General features: G+C 40.4%; 1 protein-coding gene across 3 annotated transcripts in view; it reads left to right on the forward strand.

Annotated features, from left to right (window-relative positions):
* Positions 1–25,928, forward strand: part of EIF2B3 (eukaryotic translation initiation factor 2B subunit gamma) — a 117,160-nt gene that overhangs the window by 74,951 nt on the left and 16,281 nt on the right. The window contains exons 6-11 of one of the 3 annotated variants that reach the window (XM_055586075.1): positions 102–191; positions 17,815–17,942; positions 19,082–19,272; positions 21,075–21,152; positions 21,684–21,832; positions 22,066–22,363. In XM_055586075.1, coding sequence (XP_055442050.1) covers positions 102–191; positions 17,815–17,942; positions 19,082–19,272; positions 21,075–21,152; positions 21,684–21,832; positions 22,066–22,105 — 676 coding nt within the window. In that variant the 3' untranslated portion in view covers positions 22,106–22,363. Of the gene's footprint in view, positions 1–101; positions 192–17,814; positions 17,943–19,081; positions 19,273–21,074; positions 21,153–21,683; positions 21,833–22,065; positions 22,364–25,928 lie in introns of those variants that run through there. The other 2 variants (XM_055586073.1, XM_055586074.1) reach the window with 2 other exon arrangements.

Genomic DNA, 25,928 nt, shown 5'->3' on the forward strand with positions numbered 1-25,928 from the left:
TGTAGGCAGCATGACTCTGACCCTCAGAAACTTCCTAACGCGTACTACCTAATAATAGAATGGAACTCATGTGACCCTCTTCTCTTTCATTCTTTTTGCAGGCACCCAAGAATACGTTTCCACACAGGCCTTGTGGACGCCCACCTCTACTGCTTGAAAAAATATGTTGTGGACTTCCTAATGGAAAATAAGTAAGAAGGAGGGAGATCGAGTCAAACTCACATCACTTAAGCTACCCTGTGACTTAGTTAACAGTTTTAAACCTTGATAATAACCAGTTATATAAATAACTAGTTTGTATAAATAACATAGTTTATTATAGAAACAAAATTATGTTATCAGCATAATTCATCTATACCAGCTTATATTTTGGGGGCCTGTGCCATAATAACCAGCAAATTACTTTTATAAAACTAATATTCACGTATGAAGCATCTTTCTACACAGCTTCAGGCTCTTCTTTCTTTCTGCAAGGGTGAGCTCCCCAGCTGTAGTGCTATTTGTCTCCAAGAGGATGTCCTTTCCCTGGGCAATTGTCCCATAGATGGGCCCTCTTAGCAAAGGGCCAGACACTTACCCAAGAGAAGGAAAGAAAGAAAAGCAAGTTTTCCTCCAATTTTGTAAAAGAAGTCCACCTCTCTGAGTGAAGTTTTATGAATTTCATGAATTCATTAATTTCATGAATTAAGAAATTTGGTACTTTCTGTAGTTTTGCTTTGATAATAGAACTGTGGGCCTTAAACACTTGCCAGAGACTGTCTGGCAGATCACAGGATGTGGGTGGGTTTCCAGAAAGAAAACTTCCATTTGTGGTTGATCTCAAGGATTTTTTTCATACATAATTTTATTTATTTATTAACTAATTTATTTTTTTACTGTGATCTTCTTTGCCGCACGGGTTTTCTATAGTTGCAGAGAGTGGGGTCTACTCTCTAGTTGTGATGTACAGGCTTGTCATTGCAGTGGCTTCTCTTGCTGTGGAGCACAGGCTCTAGTGTGAACAAGCTTCAGTAGTTGTGGTGTACTAGCTGTAGAGCACAGGCTCAGTAGTTGTGGCACATGGGCTTAGTTGGTCCGCTGTGTGTGGGGTCTTCCCAGATCAGGAATGGAACCCATGTCTCCTGCATTGGCAGGTGGATTCTTTACCCACTGAGCCAACATGGAAGCCTAATCTCAAGGATTTTGATAGGCAATGCAACTAGAGTCCTCAGAAGAACAGGTAGGAAAAGATGTAATAACTACCTGGTTAAGAAGAGGAACAGCTAGTCTTCCTTGATGGCTTCTGGATAAGTTTCTACCTTGCATAGTACTGGTAACTGGAAAGCAGTCAGGCTGGTACGACATCAATAAGTTCCCTCAGACGAGCTGGGGAAGGAAATCTGAGAACCTGAGTTTAAGTGCTAAGCAGGCTATTGACTGGTGGACTTGGATATATACAAGAATATTGAGGGGAAGGGAAATTGTCCCTCCATGCCCAATATAATATTCTTTTGCAGCATCCTAACCCTTACCACCTATAACTCCTGCTGCTGCTAAGTCACTTGAGTCGTGTCTGACTCTGTGCGACCCCATAGACAGAAACCCCAAGTAGAGCCAATGGTAAAACAAATTATTTGGGCTCCTGGAAAGCTTTCCTAGCTATTGTTGTTTCTCTGTTTTCTCTCACCAAGACAGTATTGCCCTGCTCCCTTCTGACTTATTCTGTTTTTTCATTCAACCAGCACATATTTATTAAGTTCCTGTTACAAGGCAGGCATTGTGCTAAATCAGCTGTGGGACCCATGGTGAATAAGCAGATAGGGGCTCTGCCCTTACAGAATTAAAGTTATCAGGACCGATTTTCCAGTTACCAGTGTCTGGGCTATCCATGTTTTAAAAGCGAAGTTAATTCTTTGCCATGAAAGGGTTTATTTTTTTAATCTCAAGTGAAAATGAATCACTGTCAAACAGGTCCTGGCCTTGACATGCTGAGAGAGGATACAGTAACGGTAGAGACTTTTTTTAAAAAAATTATTTCCTATGGAAAATTTCACATAGATAAAAAAGTAGAGAAAGTGATGCAGTTAACTCCCATGTACCCCTCATACAGCTTCAGTTCAGTTCAGTCATTCAGTCACATCCACCTCTTTGCGACTCCATGGACTGCAGCACTCTAGGCTTCCCTGTCCATCACCAACTCCCGGAGCTTGCTCAAACTCATGTCCATCAAGTCAGTGATGCCATCCAGCCATCTCTACCTCTGTCATCCCCTTCTCCTCCTGCCTTCAATCTTTCCCAGCATCAGGGTCTTTTCATATCAGCCAGTTGTTTGCATCAGGTGGCCAAAGTATTGGAGTTTCATCTTTGGCATCAGTCTTTCCAATGAATATTCAGGACTGATTTCCTTTAGGATTGACTGGTTTGATCACTTTGCAGTCCAAGGGACTCTCGAGAGTCTTCTCCAACACCTCAGTTCTAAAGCATCAGTTCTTCGGCACTCAGCTTTCTTTACAATCCAACTCTCACATCCATACATGACTACTGGAAAAACCATAGCTTTGACTAGACAGACCTTTGTCGGCAAAATAATGTGTCTGCTTTTTAATATGCTGTCTAGGTTTGTCACAGCTTTTCTTCCAAGGAGCAAGCATCTTTTAATTTCATGGCTGCAGTCACCATCAGCAGTGATTTTGGAGCCCCAAAAAATAAAGTCTCTCACTGTTTCCACTATTTCCGTATCTATTTGTCATGAAGCTGGATTTTGAAAAGGCATAGGAATCAGCAATCAAATTGCCAACATCCACTGAATCATAGAAAAAGCAAGAGAGTTTCAGAAAAGCATCTACCTCTGCTTTATTGACTACACCAAAGCCTTTGATTGTGTGCCATGAAATGATGGGACCAGATGCCATGATCTTATGTTGGGTTTTGAGACAACTTTTTCACTCTCCTCTTTCACTTTCATCAAGAGGCTCTCTAGTTCTTCTTCGCTTTCTCCCATAAGGGTAGTGTCATCTGCGTATCTGAGGTTATTGATATTTCTCCCGGCAAGCTTGATTCCAGCTTGTGCTTCATCCAACCTGGCATTTCGCGTGATGTACTCTGCTCACATGATGTACTCTGCATATAAGTTAAATAAGCAGGGTGACAATATACAGCCTTGACTTACTCCTTTCCCAATTTGGAACCAGTCTGTTGTTCCATGTCTGGTTCTAACTGTTGCTTCTTGAGCTGCATAAAGATTTCTGGGGAGGCAGGTCAGGTGGTCTGGCATTCCCATCTCTTCAAGAATTTTCCACAGTTTGTTGTGATCCACAGAGTCAAAGACTTTGGCATTGTCGATAAAGCAGAGGTAGACGTTTTTCTGGAAGTCTCTTGCTTCTTCTATGATCCAGCGGATGTTGGCAGTTTGATCTCTGGTTCCTCTGCCTTTTCAAAATCCAACTTGAACATTTGGAAGTTCACAGTTCATGTACTGTTGAAGCCTGGCTTGGAGAATTTTGAGCAAACCCTCATACAACTTCAGTAGTCACCAATTCATGGCTAATCTTAGTTTATATTTGCTACCACCAATCTTGCCACTGTCATACCAGATTATTTTAAAGCAAATTATTATAATTTCATCTGTTATGATTTCAATTGTAATTATGTATAAATATTTCAGTATCCCTAAACAATATCTCAATACTACTCTTGCACTTAAAAAAAAATAATCTAACAGCATTACCAAATGGGATTTTAGCTTTTGGTATCTGAATATGCAGTAGTTTTGCAGCAAAGCCAGCCTTATCCTGGCTGCTGCAGCTCCTTTGTAGCTCATTTGACCCCCACTGGTTAGCAGGTCCTCCACCTGGCAAGTGTACTGTGGTGGTATGTACCTGGAGGACCAGCCTCAATTTGGTGATTCTATGGCTCCTGGCCAGAAGCTCCACCAAATGGGACTTTCCCAGAGCTTTCTGTAACAGAGGAGGATACGGAGCCTCAGCTCAAACAACCTCCCCACCTAAGGTTCTTAAAAACCTTTATATCTTTCTTCTCCCCCTCTACCACATTACCTCTCAGACTTGGTGAGATTAAAAGAGGCATTTATAGTAATCTGGTTATGAAAATGACTCCTTTAGAGATAGATGGGGAAAAGGAAACCTAGGAAATACAGCTTCAAAAAAGGACTGTTTTAGCAATCCTTTCTCTCACCTATGAAAATTACCATTCGGCCCTGTACATTTTAATTGTCTATTAATACATATTAATGTCTTCCGTGCAGATTCCTTGAGATTAGATTCCTACCTGGATTGATAAGGCATTCAATATATGCTTGATGAATGGAAGAAAAGGAGATGCTGTGACAGTTTAGACAGCAGAAGTACTTAGGTACATCAGTCATTAAAGAAGACGAGTATTTCTGCAGTTGAGTAGAAAGGCTATAGGGAAGGCTGTGGAAAGAAGAAAACCTGTTCAGTCTTTGACAAGAGAAGCTTAAACTGAGCTGTGTGACCCTGGACAGGCGTCTGCCTTTCTGTAGTTCACTTTCCTCAGCTGGAAATTGGAACAGATGGTACCTGACACATAATGGTGATTGTGAAAAATACTTGTGAAGAGCTTAGAGTAGTACTTGGTGCACAGTAAGGACTTTTCATTGATCACCTATGTTGCTGGATGCTAAAGATGAAACAATAGTTTCTGCCTTCAGGTTGCTCACAGTTTAGAGAGAGGCAGGCAGGTTAAATTATTACAGTAAATGTGCTAAGTAGTACGAGAGTATAGTAGAGTAGTATAATAGTGAGCTAGAAGCACAAGGGAATTTGGGAGGGAAGATAGAAGTACTTTATATCTTGATTTGGAGTAGTGATTGCAGTAGTATATATTTGATAAAACGTATTGAACTGTGTGTTTTAAATAAAAGTAAAGTCTTAGTTGCTCAGTCATTTCCGACTCTTTGCAACTTCATGGACTGTAGCCCACCAGGCTTCTCTGTCCTTAGAATTCTCCAGGCAAAAATATTGGAGTGGGTAGCCATTCCCTTCTCCAGGGGATCTTCCTGACCCAGGGATCGAACCCGGGTCTCCTGCATTGCCAGCAGATTCTTTACCATCTGAGTCACCAGGGAACTCTTAAATAGGTACATTTTATTATATGTAATTTACAAAATATATATATATATTTTAAAAGTTTAAAAAATGAATTGGACTTATAATTTTTTAAAAATTCAGAACAATAGACATTTAATAAATACCTAAATATATTCCAATTGCTATGTTGGGGGGTGAGGATACCAAGATGAATACAGTTTTACAGACCATTATCTCTGTAACCTAGAGAAAATTATATTATGAAACAAAAGAGAAAAAATGAGTCCGAGATCCCCAGTCTTAATAAATGTGAAAAGGGCACTTCAGGCAGCAGGAGTGTCATGACAGCTATGCTTTAGAAAGATGCTCCAGCAGCAATGGGAGGGAGAGACTGAACAGTTACTGGGCTGAGCTTAATAAGGTAATGTCGTTCAATATTGATTTTTAGCTAACAGTCTATCGTTTCCTAGCTGGCTTAATATAGCATTCTCCTTGCTAGGCTTCTGCCTCCAGCCTCTCCTCTTTTAATTCATCCTTCACAAAACTACCGGGGACTTCTCTAAATTGCAAATCTGACTGCATCACATCTAGTTGACGAGCATTGCCACGTCCAACATTTACCAGTTGAAGTAATGCATGAGCCCAGGAAGTAGTGCCTGGGGTAATAAAGATGTGGCAGGAGTTGCCTTAGGGATGCCACTGTTTGACTTGGATGCCAGTGTCGTGCTGAATGTCTGCTAGTCTACATGTGCATTAAGGCACTTAGCTTCATCAATATGTGATCTTGAGTTATTTCTAACTCAAGCTTTCCAAGTATCAAATAAATCTTAGAAGCCGTTAAAAAAAAAAAAGAGGATTGATAAGTTTGACTAATACCAGTTTTTAAAGTTCTGTGTTGTGGGGGGAAAAAAAATCCAGTAAACATGGTATAAAAATAAAGGGGGGCTTCCCAAGGGGCTCAGTGGTAAAGAATCTGCCTGCAATGCAGGTGATGTGAGTTTGACCCCTGGATTGTAAAGTTCCCCTGGAGAAGGAGAAGGAAATGGCAACTCAGTCCAATATCTTGCCTGGAGAATCCCATGGACAGAGGAGCTTGGCGGTCTACAGTCCATGGGGTCACAAAAGAGTTGGACACACACGACTTAGCAACTAAAGAACAACAGAAATAAACAACAAATACCAAGCTATCCCAAACACTAGTTTCCGTACATTACAAAGAGCACTTAAAATCAATAAGGAAAAGACTAATGACTCAGTAGAAAAATGGATAAAAGCTGTAAGTAGTGGGTTCGTAGAAAAAGTTAATATACATCAAAAGATGCCTACTCTCATAAATAAAAGTGCATGTTAAGCAGTTTTAAAATGCTATCCTTATTGTATGACAGAGATTTTTAAATTTTGTGATGAAGCTAGCAAGGCTGTGGGGAAATTCTCTTATACTTTTTTTTCTACATAAACTTTTTGTAGGGTAGTTGATGATACCTATCTGAACTTACAACTATACACTCCCTGCCTAAGCAGTTCCTCTTCAAAGACTCTATCCTACAGAAATATTTACTTAAAAGTATGGAAATATTCATTGCAAAATGTTCTTTGCAGCATTGTTCATAACAGGGAAAAGTTGTAACAGTTTAAACAAGATAATTAATTATATTATTGTGCAACTGTTAAAAAGAATGAAGTATGACTCTGTGTGTTGATGTGGAAAGATTTCCAAGATACTTTTACTTTAAAAAAAAAAAAGCAAATTGCAGTATTAGTGTATATTTTCAGTGTAATGTAATTCGATTCTTTGCTCTGAAGAAATAAAAAGATATACATAAATATGTTTTAGAAGGTCTTTTAATCCATTTCTGAATGTAGTTTGACAGATGGATAGTCCAAAGATTGTCTGAAATTTTTAATTCAAAAATGTGTTGGATTTTATGGCCAGAGCAGAGCTTAGACTGAGTATTATTGTGATGTCTCTTGAGGCTGAGTGGTAAGCTAAAAGTTTCTCCTCTTTTACAAAGTAATCTGATCTAAGCTTAAGGAAGCTGGCCATTTTGGAACTTTTTGTGTGACTTAGCAACAGTTACTCCAAAAGGAGACTGGCCCTGTAAAGCACTCAAGCAGTATGTTGGCTGTCTGAGCTGAAGCCTTGGAAGACAGGAAGTTTATACCAGAATTAGTACTGGTTTCCTTTAGCACAGAAACCCGGGGAAGGAATTGTCTTTCTTTTCCTTTTCCTGACCTGTTAGACCTGCTAGCTATTTTAAGAGATGTAGAGGAGATTAATCTTTAAAAAAGGAAGAATTAAAACTGAATACTTCCTTTCTGTTCAGAAGAATCCAAAGTTGTAATCAGCCTCTCCTAGTGTTAAAACCCAGTCCATCGGTGCAGGACATACAACCTTAGGGTTTGGCCTTCAGAGCACCATCCATGTACCAGGCACTGTTCTGGGTACTTTACACACTTCAGTTCATTCACTCCTTAAAATAATTCTCTCATTAGGTATTAATTTCATATTATAGAAGAGGAAAATGAAGCTTCAAATAATTTGCTCAATGTCATACAGTCAGGGCACTAATAAAATCAGCCACTGTTGATGAATTGATTGCTAGCAACGTCCACCACATATCTCAGATGTCTCTCTGTTACAGACACACACACATGTTCATGTATACCTGGAAGGATAAGAGAGCAGTCACAGCTTCCTGGCCTTAGCTAAATAGAGATGGAGGGGAGTAAGGATGGGCTCTACAAACTGAAGTCAGGAATTGGGAATAGGCAACTATGCTACATGGTCAGAATCAGGGTGATAGTTAAAGCCGCATGGAAGATAATGTGATAGACTGCCTAGAAAAGCCATGAGTCACATAGGAAAGCAGAGAAGAGATAGACAGATGAGGGACCATGTAGTGCCATGGGAGATAGGCAGGAACCTTGATTTCTTACTGTTCAGTACATGTATCCATATGAACTTATCTGTACTTGTGTTCCTATCCTTGGATGTGCTAGAGATTGTATGAGGTATCTTTTACTTAAACAACCAAATAAAACTAAGGTAAGAATTTATGGTTTACATAATCTTCTAACCAGAGCTGTTATATGGTAGCTGTGTACTGATATCTGAATATGTAGATGCTACCAAAATTAAACTAGGGTAGTCTTCTCGGGACTTCTTGGTTACAGTCATCTTGATCTCTGGAACTTCTTTGCTGCTGAGAAAAGGACAAAGTCCTAGCAGCACATTGACTTTTGTTGTTGTTTCATTTTGTTTTTTTGATGGTGATTCTCATTTATTTATTTATTTAGACTGCACTGGGTCTTCATTGCGGCACACAGGCTTTTTCTAGCTATGGAGCACGGGCTCTAGAGCCCATGGGCTTCAGTAGTAATGCTTAACTGGTATGCTTGCCTTCTTTCTTCTCTGACAACATTCTTAAATATCCATTAAAACTCACCTAGATGTTACTCCTCTAGGAAGTTTTTTCTCAATTTTTTTCTCTTCACTTCCACTTAGAATAGGTACCTTTGCTTTGTGCTACCATAGTAGTCTGTGTTTATCTCCATTAGGCATGAAATCATTCTCTCTTCTGATCTTGTATAATCTTCAGTTATCACATTAAATTGGATTTGCATGTCTTTTTTTTCTACTTTTTTTAACTCCTTGAAGACAGAAACCAACTCTGATTCATCTTGTGACACATAGTAGATGCTCCATAAATAAAAAGGCAGCCAGACCATCAACTTCATACTGAAACCTCTAAGTGCTATTTCAGGGGGGCTCCGAGGAGCTCCAGTCCTTAATGTCTCAGTGCAGAAAGAATTCAACAAGAGACAAAGTGATATATAAGAAGTGATTTGTTAGTAGGATGTTTGTGAGGCTTATAGGCTGGTGGGCAAGAGGGCCGAGAACTTAGTGGGCTGCAGTTTTATAATCAAAGAAAAATTAGGGAAGGGCAAAAAACCACCTTCTTCCTCATTCTTTTTATTATCTTTTTTTTTAATTGGAGGATAATCGCTTTATAATATTGTATTGGTTTCTGCCATACATCAACCTGAATCAGCCATAGGTATACACACATCCGCTCTCTTTATTTTTTAATTTATTTATTTTTAATTAAAGGATAATTGCTTTACAATATTGTGTTGGTTTCTACTGTACATCAGCACGAATCAGCCATAGATATACACACGTCCCCTCTCTCTTAAACCTCTCTTCCACCACCTATCCCATCTCACCCGTCTAGGTTGTCACAGAGCATGAAGTTTGAACTCCCTGTGTCATACAGCAAATTCCCACTGGCTATCCATTTTACATATGGTAAAGTCTGTTTTCACCAGGACTTCCCTGGTGGCTCAGATGGTAAAGCGTCTGCCTACAATGCAGGAGACCCGGGTTCAATCCCTGGGTCGGGAAGATCTCCTGGAGAAGGAAATGGCAGCCCACTGCAGTATTCTTGCCTGGAAAATCCCACTGACAGAGGAGCCTAGGGGGCTACAGTCCATAGGGTCACAAGGAGTTGGACACGACTCAGCGACTTCACTTTCACTTCACTAAAGTGTGTTTCAATGCTACTCGCCCAATTCGTCTTACCATCTCCTTCCCTACCTGTGTCCACAAGTTTGTTCTCTGTGTCTGCATTTCCATTGCTGCTCTGCAAATAGGTTCATCAGTACCATCCTTCTAGATTCCATATATATGCATTAATATACAGTATTTGTTTTTCTGACTTACTTCACTCTGTTTAATAGTCTCTAGGTTCATCCACCTCATTATTCCTCATTCTTGAGTAGATGTCACACTTCCATCATCAGCTACTCCTCCAGGTTGGGCAGGGGAGTTTTCTTGTCCCTACTTGGTCAAGCCAGGACTGTTATGGCACTCTGGAAATATTATTTCAGGTCTTAGTACAATGAGGATCTTTCACTTTGAAATGTCACCTTTCTATAAAGTATTGTTTTTCATATGTGCAGAGAACATGTCCTAAATTTTACTGAGCTCACTGGGCAGGATGTGGGTCTCATGCCATGATTGTTCAGTGGTGTGTCTCATGCTTCTGTTCCATGGTTTTGTTGCAAAGTGGGCTTGCTTGGTTTTGTAGTTAGGCAGACCTGCATTCTTGAGTGATCATTAATTTACAGGGGTCTCCCATACTTTTTTCTTCACTTACACTCCCCTACTGGGGTTAACTATTTAATTACCAACTTTGTCCCTTTACTCTGTCCCTATCAATATGAGGACATGGATTTACTTGTTTTTTTTGACTGTTATATCCCTACAGTCTAAAATATGCCTGACACATTTGGGGTACTCAGTGAATAAATTCAAATGAATAAAATATTCATTGACTTGCCCTAAGCCTAAGCAGTCTTGCCAGGCTTGCTAGGATCTGAATATGTTTGTCTTTCTCAAGACATATGCACCAGCATCAAAAATTTATTCTTATAGAAGCTTTCGATATTTTGTTAAAAAGAGGAAAAAAAATCTCAGAATATTGTATACCAAATACTTGGTTCTAAAGTCAATACCTTTTAATCTAAAACAATTTCCTGTTTACTATTCCAGGTTATATCTATTTTCTTTGATCAGCAAGGAAGAAAAAAAAGCCTGAAAACAAAGCATAGGGTTAACTCAGCAATCATGTTTTCTTTCCAGTTACAGCTCTGCTGAGAGAAGAGGCAAGAAACCCAAACCTTTAGTGTTCTTCTCTGCAGTCTTGAGTTGCAGGCCTTAAAAAGTAGGTTTTCTGTTCTGCCTCTTTGCTAACTACTATTTTTAAGGACTGACTTGAAGTGGAAGACAGAGGATTTTAAGTCTCTTTAAATTTGCTTACAAAAACAGAACAGGCAGAATGGAAAAGTAGCCAATTTTTTCCCTTTGCCATGGAAATAATTTTTAGACTTTCCCTAAAAAAAACCTTACAGCTACAACAAAGACCTGATCCCAGATCAAGGCAAAATGCTAAAAATAATAGATTTAAGCAGAACTAGTATCATGTGTTTTTTTCAGATGTTAGATTTTTAATGCTAGTAATATTAATAATACAAAAACATATGTAGAGTTCATTACATTTCCAAATCAGGAAAGTTCTTCTATCTCCAAAAATCAGAAGAAGAAATTATTGCCAGCTGTCTGGCTTAAAGGCATTACACTCAGTCATTCACATATCCACTCATTCATCTATTCAAATAAATATTTCTCTAGCACTGACTACGTGTTTATTGGTATAGAGACAATAAGCAGAAAATTTTCAACCCTGTAGAAAGTGCTGTGGTTGCAGAAAACACAGGATACTGATTAGAATGGTATAGTGGAAAGAGTCCTGGGCTTTGAGGTAGATATAGAGTAAGTTTCCACTCTACCACTTATAAAAGCTGTGTTGACCTAATCAAAATAACTAACCTTTCTAAGCCTTGATTTCCTCACTTATGAAATGAGGATGATAATACCTACCATGAGGATTGCTATAAGAACATGAGATAATATATATTAATTTCCTAGTATGAAACTCACACTTGATATTGATTCAAAAACAATACAAATAACCATCTTTGCTATGACAGTACAGAAACCTACAAGTGTTACAAAAGGCTTCCAGGTAGAGATAATATTTGAGAGCGGTTTTATAGCTCAGTAAATTTTCACAAAGTGAACACTCCCTTGTAACTATTATTTAGATAAAAAAGTAGAATATTACCCAGTTTCCAGAAGCTCCCTTTAAGCAACTATCCCCTGCACACAAAAGTAACTGTTATCTTGAGTGTTAAATGAATTTAAGAAGATAAGATCAGATTTGTACTTCAGAAAAATCACTGTGCCTGCAACACAGAGGGTGGATTGAAGGAAGAAGAGACATGATCAGATTGTGCTTTAGAAAGGATATTCTGTCTACAATACAAAGGATAGATTTTATGCCGTAAGACTGGAGAAAGAGAAACCGATTGAAAGTAGCTGAAGGAGTCCAGGCAAAAAATGACAGTGGCTTAGACTAGACAGTAGCAGTAGAGATGCAGTGAGTTCATAGTTTTGAAAGAGATTTAGGGGATAAAGTCAGCAGTGTTTGGTGACTGGCTGTATGTGAGGAGTGGAAGAAGGAGGAGTCAAGATTATTACCATGTTGCTAGCTTGGGTGACTAAATGAATCTCCATATCACTAAGCAAAGTAATCAGTGTTTGTGGGGGGTAGGAGAAGGGTTGGGAGAAAGATGATGGATTCAGTTTTAGACTTTGTGTTTAAGGTATTATGGGTCACCTAAATGATAGGGTCCATCAGGCTGTTGAAAATGTGAGACTAAAAAGAAGAGAGGACTTGGCTATGGGTTTACCTTTAGGAATGAGTAGCAAAGAAGTCACCAAGTGATCTATCTCAGGGAGACGAATAGCATGAGAAAAATACAGGCAAAAAGGAAAATCCTGAGAAACACCAAATATTTCAGAGGAAACAAAGAAAGAGGTATCAGAAATAGAAACAGATCAAGAAAGTGATACCACAGGAAGTAAGGAACGAATGGCCTATGACAGTGAAATTTGGAAGATTCAGAAAATATTTTTAAAATTCTACCTATAGGGGCCTTACCAGGCAGTCCAGTGGTTAAGATTCTATGCCTCCACTGCAAGGGCATGGGTTCAATCCCTGGTCCAGGAACTGAGATCCTGCCTGCCCTGCAGCAAGGAAGAAAAAAAAAAAATGCTACCCATAACTCTACTCATGCTTCCCTGGTGGCTCAGGTGGTAAAGAATCCACCTGCAGTGCAGGAGACCCAGGTTCAATCCCTAGGTTGGGAAGATTCCCTGGACCCACTCCAGTATTCTTGCGTGGAAAATCCCATGGACAGAGGAGACTGGTGGGCTACAGTTCATGGGGTCACAAAGAGTCGGACACAACTGAGCAACTTCACACTTTCATAATTCTACTACTTTGAGATAGTTGCTAACTTTTTTTTTGGCCAAGTCCTGTGGGATGAGAGATCTTAGTTCCCTGACCAGGGATTGAAGTCCCTTGAACATTTTAATGTATTTCTTTCCATCATTTTATTTATTTTTATATATACATATACACACCTGAGATTGTGCTGTATAAATAACTGCCTTCTGCTTTCTTTGTTCAGTATTTTTTCACAAGCATTTTCCTGTGTCATTAAAAAATTGTTTACTGAGTTTTGCCTATATGCTATTCTATTACATATGTGTTTTATTGCTTTTCCATTGTTGACTATTTGGTGGTTCTCTGTTTTTATAAATAACATTGAGTTATTTTTTAATAACTTTATTTAATAACTTATTATTTTATAAATAACAATGTTATTTTTATAAATAACAATGCTATTTTTATAAATAACATTAAATAATATCTTTTTGTTCAAAGATCCTGTATTATTTATCTGATTATTTTATTTTTTCAGCATATATTTATTGAGCACAGATGTATAGAAATAGAATTATAGAATAAAATAATATGAATATCTTCAAGACCTTTGTTATGTATTGCCAATTTTTAGAAAAGATTTTTACCAGTTTATGAATTTACAAGTATGAGAAGTACCCTTATCACTAATGTGTGAGTTATTTTAAATCTGCTAATTTGTGAGAGAAATTGCATCTTATTTTAATACTTATTTTTTAAATATTTTTATATATTTTGAAACATTTTAATCTATTTATCTGTGAAGAATATTAATTTTTTGTTCTATTTGTAGCAATTATTTTATCTTACTTTGTGGAGTTGCTTGTTTGCAGCTAGGAGTCAAATCTTTTGTTCTCCTTTGTGATTTTTTTATTTCTTAGGAGCTTATGACATGAGGCAGGTGTTTCTGGGAAAACTATCTAAGAGGGAAGGGAGAGGGGATTTCCCTGGTAGTCCAATGGCTAAAGACTCTGTGCTTTTAATTCAGGGGACCTGGGTTTGATCCCTGTTTAGGAAACTAGATCCCACATGCCACAACTAAGGCCCAGCTCACCCAAATAAATAAATATGAAATTTTTTTATAAAAAGAAGACGAAAAGGAGAAAGTGAGGTTGCCAAGGCCCAGGGCAGTGGATCCAGCTGCTGGTCTTCAGCCCCAGTGGATGTTCACAATGGTTCATGGTGGCATTTCCCACTTCTTAGTATAGCTTTGAGCTACTTTTAGTTTGACTAGGAAGCAGGAAGTATAATTTTGTCCTCCATCATGATGCTAAGCCAACTGCATTATGAGAATCGACGTGATTGCTGAGCGCCTGCAGAGGCAGGTGGGACCTGGCAGGAATGCTTCAGGTCCTCTCCTCAAATCCTTGTCTGATCTCCTTAAAGGGTTCTGCCTAAAGAGGCTGTGTGCCAAGGCTTGTTTGCTTGCCTCTTGCAGGGACAGTTCTGTTTGGCCTATAATATAAACATCATGGCTCTGAAATCCCCCAGCTGTCCATGCTTTGTCATTTCTTCAAAGGAAACTGACTTGTTTTCCACTAGAGTGGGGCCAAGGAACGTTTGCTACCCACACTGGCTTGGAGTATTAAAAGGGGAGAAAAAAGCTAAGAATAAGTGTTGTTTCATTCTTCGTATTCTTATGGAAATTTTTAATCTTCATCAAAAGATCAGAAGAAAAATCACATTGAAATTCAATACAAGAGCTTCCAGCTTACACAGAATTTTTCAAAGGTGTTTGACTTGATCCTTAAAAAATGACAAAAACCATGAACTGTGTAGCTCCAGGGTTTGTAATTTTGCTTACCCTCCTCAGCCTCCGCCTCTGTCTTGCCTTCCTACCTACACTCCATCTGTGTGGTCCTGTGTCAGCCTGCAGAACTTCTTTGAATGGGGGCTGGAAGAGGGGATGGGAAGTATGAAGCAGCAGTCAGATTTACTGGGCTTTCATACATTAACCCCTCTCTCAGGCCATGTTATCTCATCTTTCAGAGTCTTGAAACTGGTCTCTTTTCATTCTCCTATTCCAAGCCTATTTTCACTGCTACCAGAATCACCTCATTAAGAAATAAAACTCATCATGTCACTTCCCTGCTTAAAAACTACCTCTGGCTTGTCTCGGTCCAAACTTTCTAGACTGCCACAGAAAGCTTTCATGATCTGGCTCCATTGCCTCCTTAAGCAGCTTCATCTCCTACTCTTTTCCTTAAATCCATACTCAGGTTACTGTCCACTAGATTATGAATTTTTTGAAGTAAAAAAAAGTGTATTTCCAAGGTCTAGCAAAGTTACTGGCAGATTACTAGTCTTGTTAAATTCTAAGGTAATTAGTGATTTAAAATTCTAAAAGGTCCACAGTGTGAGAGAGGAAATTAAAAATCATATGGTAGTCTTGCAGTTCCTTTACTAAGTATAAATTAGAAGCATACTCACTGTACTAAGGATCAAGTCGTTTTTCCCCATTACAGATTCCTGGTCATTTAAACCAAACATCCTGGTTCAGCACCCATGGGGAAGCACCATGCCTCCTGGGACCCAGAGGGGCCAAATCGAAGTGTTCCAAGCCTCTTAGCCAGGGTTGCTTACTGCTTGTATCTGAGTGATACAAAATAGTATAGGAAATTTCTTGTCTTCTAAAAGTTTTTCTACATATTGAGCTTTGGTCTGATTTTCTTTCTCTAAGTGCTGTCCTAGACTGATCTGATTTCATGAAAGTAAATTGAAGTTAATTTTGTTGTGGAAATTCTTTGGTAGCCTTGGTAAATGAGTACAACTGTTATTAATATGAGGGAGGCCACTCTTCAGTAGAATGGAGGCTGAAATCTGTGTGGGAAACACTGAATGGATTTGGATGGATTAGTCATTAAAATGGATTTTAAATTTGTAGAGTCTGGAATCAAACCAAGAGAGTAGTAGAATCCGTAAGAGAAGAATCTAGGAGAAAATAAAAGACAAGAAACATAAAGAATGGTTTAAATTATAAAATTTGATTTATTTGATTTGATTAATTTGCATTAAGAATAGAAGAATCATCCATAATTCTACTACTATAAGAGAGTATAGAGTAGAAATTGTATAAATGGTTTTTGAATAGTGTTATTCAACTTGTTAGTATCAGAAAAAAATTTTAATATTTATTTATTCGCTGCACTGGGTCTTTGTTGCTGCACACAGGCTTTCTCTAGTTGTGGCAAATAGGGGCTATTGTCTAGTTGCAGTGCATGGGCTTCTCATTGCAGTAGCTTCTCTGGTTATGGAGCACAAGCCCTAGAGCATGTGGGCTCAGTAGTTGCAGGACGTGGGCTCAGTAGTTGTGGCACACAGGCTTAGTTGCTCTGTGGCATGTGGAATCCTCCTGGACCAGGGATCGAACTTGTGTCCCCTGTATTGACAGGTGAATTCTTAACCCCTGGACCACTAGGGAAGTCCTCAGTTCAGTTCAGCTCAGTCACTCAGTTGAGTCTGACTCTTTGTGACCCCATGAATCACAGCACGCCAGACCTCCTTGTCCATCACCAGTTCCCGGAGTTTACTCAGACTCATGTCCATCGAGTTGGTGATGCCATCCAGCCATCTCATCTTCTGTCGTCCCCTTCTCCTCCTGCCCCCAATCCCTCCCAGCATCAGAGTCTTTTCCAATGAGTCAACTCTTCGCATGAGGTGACCAAAGTATTGGAGTTTCACCTTCAGCATCAGTCCTTCCAATGAACACCCAGGGCTGATCTCCTTTAGAATGGACTGGTTGGATCTCCTTGCAGTCCAAGGGACTGTCAAGAGTCTTCTCCAACACCACAGTTCAAAAGTATCAATAGTCCTAGTATCAGATAAATTTTTAATCCATTACTATAACAGAACAAAAGAGGAGAAAATATGATAAGCTCCATGGATGCAAAAAGAGAAAATTCAATACCCATTCATTGATGAAAGCTTTTAGCAAATTTAGGAATAAGAGAGATCTTCCTTAATAAAGGGTATATACAAAACCAATAACATGTGCCAAGTATTAGCTATAAAGTATAAAGCCCAATGTCTACACATAGAGGACAATCAATAAATGGTGGCTTTGGTGATACAACTTATAATAATCATTAGTCTAAATGATAAAAAAGGAAAATTCCCTTTAAAAGCAAGAATAAGTAAGGATGAACTGCTGTTAGTGCTTCTGTTCAGCATTAGTGTATTGAAAGTCTTAGCCAATATGGTAAGATAATGAAAAATAGGAATTAGAAAGGAAGAAGGAAAATTGTTGTTTACATAGTTGGTATGATTGTCAGACTCTACAAATAAATTATTAATATTAAGATTGTTTATCAAGGCAATTGGCCCCAAGATTGAAATATAGTAAATTGAGATTCTCTTAACCAATAAGAAGAAAATAATTGTTGAAAAGACACCATCTATAATACTAACCCCTCCAAAATTAAGATACTCTGATTAATCTAATGGAAAATACAAGACCTTTGTAGAAAAAATTTTAATATTTTGAAACAACTTTTTTTTTCAAAAGGCCAGAGCATTCTGTCTTTTCATAAGTTATTGTCAGTTAATAGTCGAGACACCATGTTAAGACATATGCACGCACTACAAACATTCAGGCACATACTTTGTAAACAGGAATCGTAAGAGACTGTTTTCTGCATAGATCAGGGGAAGGGCATCTCAGATTCAACACACTGCTCGCCCAGCTCCAGCCTGAACTGAGAAAACTTAGATTCTCTGCTTCTCCAAAACTGCCAAGCCCTTGCCATTTCTGATCTCTTTCAGTCCCAAGGTGGCATGACAGGAAGGAATTTGGCTTTTCCTTGGATGCACAGTTTTTTATTCTAATTGAATCCAGACCATCAGATTTCTGATATTTGGCTACTCTTTCTTCCTAGGTCAATCACTTCCATCCGGAGTGAACTGATTCCATACCTAGTAAGAAAGCAGTTTTCCTCAGCTTCATCACAACAAGGACAAGAAGAAAAAGAGGAGGATCTAAAGAAAAAGGAGCTGAAATCCTTAGGTCAGTGCTTGAATTGGTGCAGTACGGGTAGTGACACTTGTGGAAAGAGTGGCTGGACAACTTAGCCCATCCCAAGATGCCTGTCTCAAGGCATCAGGTTCTCATCCAGCCAAGAGGCAGGCCAGGTTAGCTTACACCACTCCCTGAGCTCTGGGCAGGCTTACTCAAGCAGATTCTTGTCCCTATGCTCTTCAGGGACAGGCTAACCATACCTCGGGTCTGTTCTCTGGTTAATAGGCCTGGTTTGGCCATGTTCGTCTCTAGACCCTTTTGACTTTGCACTCTGCCCACCATTTCTCAGTTCTCCTGTTCTCTAGACTCTGGAAAGCCCCACTCCTGACTAAACTCACCCTCTCCTATCAAGGGAAGAAAGGTGAAGGGCTGTATAATGACAGTCCAACCAGAGCCAACAGACTTTCTCCTTTCAAGGATATAGGGATGAGGTCAGTCTTTGCTCTCATATTCTTGCCTAGTCCCTGGCCCAGTCCTGGACTCATAGTAGATGTTCCCAAAAAATGTGTTTATCAAAGGAGTAAATCGAGACAGTATAGCATGATGGTTAAGATATCAGGGCTTAGCATCTCAGACCTGGGTTTGAAATCTGACTCTACCTTTTATTAGTTCTGTGACCTAAGGCAGATTTTTCAGTCTTTTGAGCCCCAGTTTTCTTTATCATAAAATAAAAGATTTCAAATGACTGTTGTAGGAGTTGAAAAATTGGGGCCCAGGTCCTGTGCTGTTTCTCTCACAGCACAACTACCAGATGTGCTAATAGAGGCTAGCAGCACAAAGCCAACAGGGCTAGGCACTAAAGCCTGGACAGTCACTTGTGTTTCTCCATGGTGTACAAGAGTCTATTTTATCTTCCCCAGTAGTCCTTGATCATCAGTCATACATGCTTACAGGACCTTTTTTTAAAACATTTTTGTGTCATAATATTTCAAATGTACATGAAAGCACATTGCCTCTTTTAATCTTTGACTTAGTCTTTCAGGTTTTAGTGGGATTTCCCCTGGGTCCATGCTGCATGGTTGAGTTGCAGGGGAAGAGATTTAAGCTGTACCCTCTTTCAAAACTTGACTGAGTCTATATCCTTTCTGTTATCTGTCTCATGTACTTGCTTGTTTTTGGTTCTGAAGATATTTACAGCTTTATAAAAGAAGCCAATACACTGACCCATGCTCCCTATGATACCTGTTGGAACGCCTGTCGAGGAGACAGCTGGGAAGGTTTGTCCAGATCACAGGTGCGCTGCTATGTCCACATCATGAAAGAGGGGCTCTGCTCTCGAGTAAGCACCCTAGGACTCTACATGGAAGCCAACAGACAGGTGAGAGGATGAGTTCAGAAGAGAAATCATGGGGATTCGTCTCCCAGGAACAGACTGGAGCCTTTTGTCTTATTTCTTCATTAGGTGCACAGTAATTTGCACAGAATCCCTCATTCCTAAGGTTGAGCAAAACCTGGTGTGTCAGGAGACACCATAGGGGTACCCAAGTACAGCAAAAGGGGGTGTGAGGGGCATGGTGCAGAGGCAGAGCCGCTGTGGCTCCAAAGAAAGGCCAAGACCTCCAGGAAGGCTTAACTTCTGGCCTCTGGGTTCAACAGATTTCTCATATTCTGCTCAGCATGGGGATATCCATAACACTTCATAAACAAGCAGATAAATACTGTGTAACCAGGCACACGGGGGAGGTAACCAGGCACACAGGGGAGGCTTTCCTTAGAAGGTGAAGGAGCAGAGTATAGAGTACCCAGATGGCAAAGCATCAAGGAAGGAATGCCTATGTGAGAGAAATCTGGAGAACAGCATTAGAGCATGCAGAGTCTTGCTAACCCATCCTTTTAACCCTGAGGTTTGTGAAGTGTGGAGAATGAGTAGATTCTATTGAAGGGGAAGCAGTGCCCTTAAGGCCCGCCAGGTTTTATTTAAGGCGAGGGTGAAGAGGCAGAACAATAAGGAGGCAGCTTTTGTGCAAGAGCTCTTTATTGTGTAGCAGGGACAGGAGGAGGGGAAAACTGGAATTGGAATTGAATCCCTGAAGAAAACCCGACTCAAGAATCTTTAGGACCCACACCATGTGGTAGTAACAGTCTCAGACACAGACCTCAAGCTAGCCTCAAACTAAATTGGTTATAGTCAAGGGAATCCAAGCCACAGGGTTTATGAGAAGTCCCAGCTAGTCCCATGTTTACCCAGGGCAGTCCTGGGGAAAGTTGCCCCTGTGTAGCATTAGAGGTATATAGAAGGCTTCCTTAATTTAACTTTTAGTTCTCCTTATTCAGTTCTAGGACTAGAGTCTGGCTGGCTGGTCTGAAAGCAAGTTGATGGATACCCTGAGGCCAGAGAAGTATCCTCTGGCGTGTCAGCGGGGGCTGTGCGTCAGACAGGCCTGAATGGCATTGGCTGAAGTATAACAGAGGAGATCCCAGGGATAGGGACAGAGGGATTAGCCTTCACATCACCAGTATAGCCAGTCTGGCCAGGCCTCCCTCAGTTAGAGTGTCTACCACACACAGTGCTCTGACCAGCATTCTGTCCACACTGAGAATCACAGATACACTATCTCTGCCTTAATGGGTCCAGAGCTAAAACACTCCACACCCATAACATTTTCAGTTTTCTCATACTGGAAAGAGAATAGTGTGAATGTCCCCTTAGGCATTTTATTTTGGTTGGTTAAGAACATGGATGCCTCCTTAGGGTGTGTCCTGATTGTGGAGTTATGTATCATTACTCCCATCCTCCCCTCCTGCATGGTCGCTGTGGTCCAGGAGGTGAACAGGAACCTAGGGTGACTGTGATTAGGCCTCAGGGTTCCCCTTGCTCTCTTTAGACCTCCTCTCCCAAATGCTGCCCGGCTATCGCAAAGGCTTGTCTCAGCCTCCCGGTTGAGGGACATAGCAGTACTTCAGGGAGGAGGCTCTCAGCTAGGAAACTGAGGATGAGACTGTATAGAAGCTATTGCATAAATGATCCTTGTCTTGGGGGAAATACATTAGCCTGCCTCATCCAGACAGGAGGCAGTGGCTAAAAATTCCCCACATCTCTTAACTGAACACGGGGTTATACTTAACATGCTTTCAGGTGTTTTCTGGTCTTACTTTAGTGACCAAATCTCTTTCTTCAAGGTGTCCAAATTGCTACCTTTAATCTGTCCAGAAGAATCACTGATTCACTCATCAGCCCAGATTGTCAGCAAACACATGGTAAGTGCTGGCTTGGGCAGAGCAGGTATGGGGCACCGTCTGGGTACACTGAGGCTTGTCCTTGAGAAGCTGGTTTGGGGTGTCAAGCCCTGAACATCACTGGCCCCAGGGAAGTCCCAAACTGGGTTCTGGTTATAAAATCTTACCTTCCAGTCCAGGCTCTCAAGCAGACTGCCTGGACAGGTGCTGAGCCCAGCCACACAAACCCTATAAGGAAGGTTCGTTATAGCCTTTGAACTCAGACACAGGATCTTTCCATTTCTGTCCCTCTTCTTACCCTGACTTGAGCACTGCCTTCAGCAGAGCACCTCGGTATACACAAGTGCATGAGTATGTAAGTCTGAGTTGGTCTCAGAGATATTATGGGACCTTGTGGCCCTGAGAAATACTGGTGATGATCCCTCTTGCTGAAGTGTCTCTAGGAAAAGATCTCACTAGACCCCAGCTCAAGGAATCTGGAGGGTTGGTTTGCAGTTGGTTGAGATGAAGGGACAAGGTATTATATTTTATATTTTTATTTGCCTTTTACAGGTTGGAGCTGACAGCCTCATTGGGCCAGATACACAGGTTGGAGAGAAGTCATCCGTTAAGCATTCGGTCATTGGTTCATCCTGTGTCATAAGAGATAGAGTGACTGTCACCAATTGCCTTCTCATGAACTCAGTTACCGTGGAGGAAGGGTATGTCTCCCCTTGTACCCCTTGAGGCAAGGCCCCTGGTGTCCCTGGGAGGCTTTGGAGGCCACCCTAGCCTAGGGAGGTGATCAGCTTCGGTAGGGGAAGATAGGGGAAAGGAAGGAATAGTTCCTAGGCCTTGGTTTCAATGCCAAAAATAACATAGTCTCAGAAAGCATTTCTAGCATTTTTCTCATGACAATTGGAGTCCTGAGATAAGCTGCCTTTTCTTGCTTTAGTATCCTGCTTGATGGGATGACCACAGTAGTGAGCCCGTAGCAGGGCTGGAATGACACTGCACCAATGTCTAAGAGTCACCTGCCCCGCTCTCAGTGTCCCACAGAAAGCAGAGGCCTGCAAGGAGTGGACATATAAGACACGTTCCATTTTCAAAGGAAAGCTTCTCTCTGTTACTAGTTATAAAGAATCTTTTCCCATTTTAAGATGCTTTGGAATGCCCTAAAATCTTGGTTTATGAACAACCTGAACTTGGAGTAAGACTTAAATGATGCTTAATAAAATTCTTCTTCTGTATGGACCTCAGGTTTTTTACCTTGTATAAAATGCAAAGTTAGTGGTGGAAGAGAAGAAGGATATTACCAATGGTTTCCAGACTTTTTAGAAAGGAAACTTTTTCTTAAGATAAATATTAAGCAGAAACTCATTGTTTAAAACTGGTAAAGGCACTGTTGTTTGGAATACAGTGGGGGAGGGGCACTTGTCCTTCCTATGGAAGGTGAAAACTGATCTATAAAACAAATTTTAAAAACTACTCTTTGCAACCCCATGAGTTGTAACCTGCTAGGCTTCTCTGTCCTTGGGATTTTCCAGGCAAGAATACTGGAGCGGGTTGCCATTTCCTTTTCCAGGGGATCTTCCCAACCCAGGGATCGAACTCTGGTCTCCTGCATTGCAGGCAGATTCTTTACCATCTGAGCTACCAGGGAAGCCCCAAATCTTGACCACACCCCCATGACATGTGGGATCTTAGTTTCCCAACCAGGGATCAAACCCTCACTCCCTCCATTGGAAGGCAGAGTCTTAACCATTGGACTGCCCTGGAGTTGTGTCTAAAACCACTAGGTGAGAGAATTCCCCGGCAGTCCAGTGGTTAGGACTCTGCATTTTCACTGCCAGGGCCGGGGTTCGGTCTCTGGTCACGGAACTAAGATCCTGCAAGCCACTCAGCTTGGCCAAAAAAAAAAGCCAGTAGGCTAGGTCAGCCTGAGATTGATTCTACCTCTGACATCTGTTGATTTCTCTGTCCAGGAACTGATAGGAGGGAAGGATGGGGAAGACTGTATGCCTGTGCTAAGTTGCTTCAGTCGTGTCCAGCTCTTTATGACCCTATGAACTCTAGCCAACCAGGCTCCTCTGTCCATGAGATTCTCCAGGCAGGAATACGGGAAAGGGTTGCCATGCCCTTCTCCAACAGAAAGATTATAAAGGCCAGTAAAAGCTGAACTACCTCTCACAACTGTCCTTGGAATTAAACGGAACATTTTGGGGAGAGGTACTACATAGGGATAGAGCTAAAGGTTAAGCCTTTGCTCTTTAGAAAGAGTGGCTGCTCACAATTTTGTAAAGTAATTAGCCTCCAATTAAAATTAATTAATTAAAAAAAAAAGAGTGGCTGATGGAAGACGATAGAGACAGGGTGAAAAGGAAAAGTACTGTAATATGTCCTCCCCCAAGCCTACATCCTGACAATTCCCAGAACCCTGGTGAAGAGGCCTGAGTTTTCTGTTGGGAGTTTGGAAGAATCTTTTCTGGAGAATCTGACCAGCCCAAGAAGAAGAACCTGAATTTATTTACATAAGACATTTCTAACAGCCCAGTCAAATCACCCTATAGTTAAAATTATGGATGACAGATTCCATTCGTGTACTGTTTTAAAATCCTTTCCTAAATATGAGGAGATAATCAAAGATTACCAGAGATCTAAAGAAAGCCTCTATCATGAAAGATAGAGACCAAATCAAACAGAGAAAAAAGCAACTTAAAAAGAGACAGAGACTCTTCAGAGAGAGAAAGATGCTTTCAGACAACCTTTCATTTCAAAGAACAAAAAAGAAACTCTTAAGAAAATTGAAATATGGTAACAAAGAGGGAAGACCTCAGTAAAAAAAAATAGGAAGATAAATTTGAAATTTCCCAAAAAGTAGGAGAAGGCAATGGCACCCCACTCCAGTACTCTTGCCTGGAAAATCCCATGGGCGGCGGAGCCTGGTAGGCTGTAGTCCATGGGGTCGCTAAGAGTCGGACATGGCTGAGCGACTTCACTTGCACTTTTCACTTTAATGCATTGGAGAAGGAAATGGCAACCCACTCCAGTACTCTTGCCTGGAGAATCCCAGGGATGGGGGAGCCTGGTTGGCTTCCATCTATGGGATCTCACAGAGTCGGACACGACTGAAGTGACTTAGCAGCAGCAGCAAAAAGTAGAAGAAAAAGATAAAAAGATGGAGCATATAAAAGAAATGATAGAAAGTAAGAAAGTCCAGGATGTCTAACATCTGAATAGGAGTTCCATAAAAAGAGAGTTGATAAATCAGAGAAGGAAATTATTTAAGAAATAATATAAGAAAATGTCCTAAAACTGAAAAATATGAATCTATAGAATGAAAGGGCCTACTAAGGGGCCAGCCCAATGGTAAAAATAAGCCCACATCATTGTAAAACTTCAGAACATTGGATACAAAGCATGCTACCAACTTACAAAGAGAAATAATAGGTCATAAACAACTAATCAGCAACTAGAATGGTTTTAGACTTATTACCAGTAGCAACAATGAAAACTTGAAGGTAATAGAACAATGCCTTCAAAAATCTGAAGGAAAATTAATTTCAACCTAGAATTCTGTACTCAAGCTGAGTGTTAGTCAAATGTGACAGTAGAATAGAGACATTTTCAGACATGAAAAGGTATGTCCCACCAAAATGAAAAGTAAACCAAAAGGAGACTGATGAGAAACAAGAGAATCTCACTCAGAAAAAGACAAAAAGAACTGTGGGATATGGGGACTTCCCTGGTGGTTCAGTGGTTAAGAACCCACCTTCCAATGCAGGGGACACGGATTCAGTCCCTGGTTGGGAAACTAAGATCCCATATGCCTCGGGGCAACTAAGACCCAACACAGCCAAAAATAAATAAACATTGAAAAGAATCCATGGGGAGATAGTGAAGGCACATCCAAGGATGACTGCTATGCATGAAGCATAAAGGCAACAATTAGTCCAGAGTGGAATCCAGGATACACTTATACAGGAAGATGAAACTGATAAATACATATAAACATCTTGAAAAATTTAGATAATTGGCTAAAAATTTAGGTTTGAATTAAAACAAAACAGATATTAACTCTGTTTTTAAAAAAAGTTGTACAATAAAGGAAAAGGCATCAAAGTTTGCTATGGTGGCTCAGTTTGCCCTGGTGGCTCAGTGGTGAAGAAATCTGCCTACCAACACAGGAGACACAGGTTCGATCCCTGATCCAAGAAGATACCACATGTGGCAAAACAACTAAGCTCATGGGCCACAAGTATTGAGTCTATGCTCCAGAGCCTGGGAGCCACAACTGCTGCAGCCTGCATGCCTAGAGCCTGTGCTCTGCAAGAGAAGCCACCACAATGAGAAGCCTGTGCACCACAACTAGAGAAAAGCCCAAGCAACAGTGAGGACCCAGGACAGCCAAAAGGAAAGAAAATTGTTAAAATAATTTTTTAAAAATGAATAAATAAACACTGATCATTAACCAAAATTATGCTCTAACTACATTGAAAGGATGAAAGGTAGGAAGGGAGAAAGGAAGCAGTGGCAGGACGAAAAGAGAGCTAAACCTTCATCTTCCATTATGCAAAGCCTCTTGACAATGTTTAAAACTGAAAAATTAAGTAGTGATTGTTGTTGTTTGGTCCCTAAGTTGTGTATGACTCTTTTGCGACCCCATGGGCTATATATACCACCAGACTCCTCTGTCCATGGAATTCTCCAGGCAAGAATACTAGAATGGGTTGCCATTTCCTTCTCCAAGGGATTTTCCCAACCCAAGTACCGAACCCACTTCTCATGTATTATCAGGCAGGTTCTTTACCACTGAGC

This window comes from Bubalus kerabau, chromosome 6 (genome assembly GCF_029407905.1).
Source record: "Bubalus kerabau isolate K-KA32 ecotype Philippines breed swamp buffalo chromosome 6, PCC_UOA_SB_1v2, whole genome shotgun sequence".
NCBI lineage: Eukaryota > Metazoa > Chordata > Mammalia > Artiodactyla > Bovidae > Bubalus > Bubalus kerabau.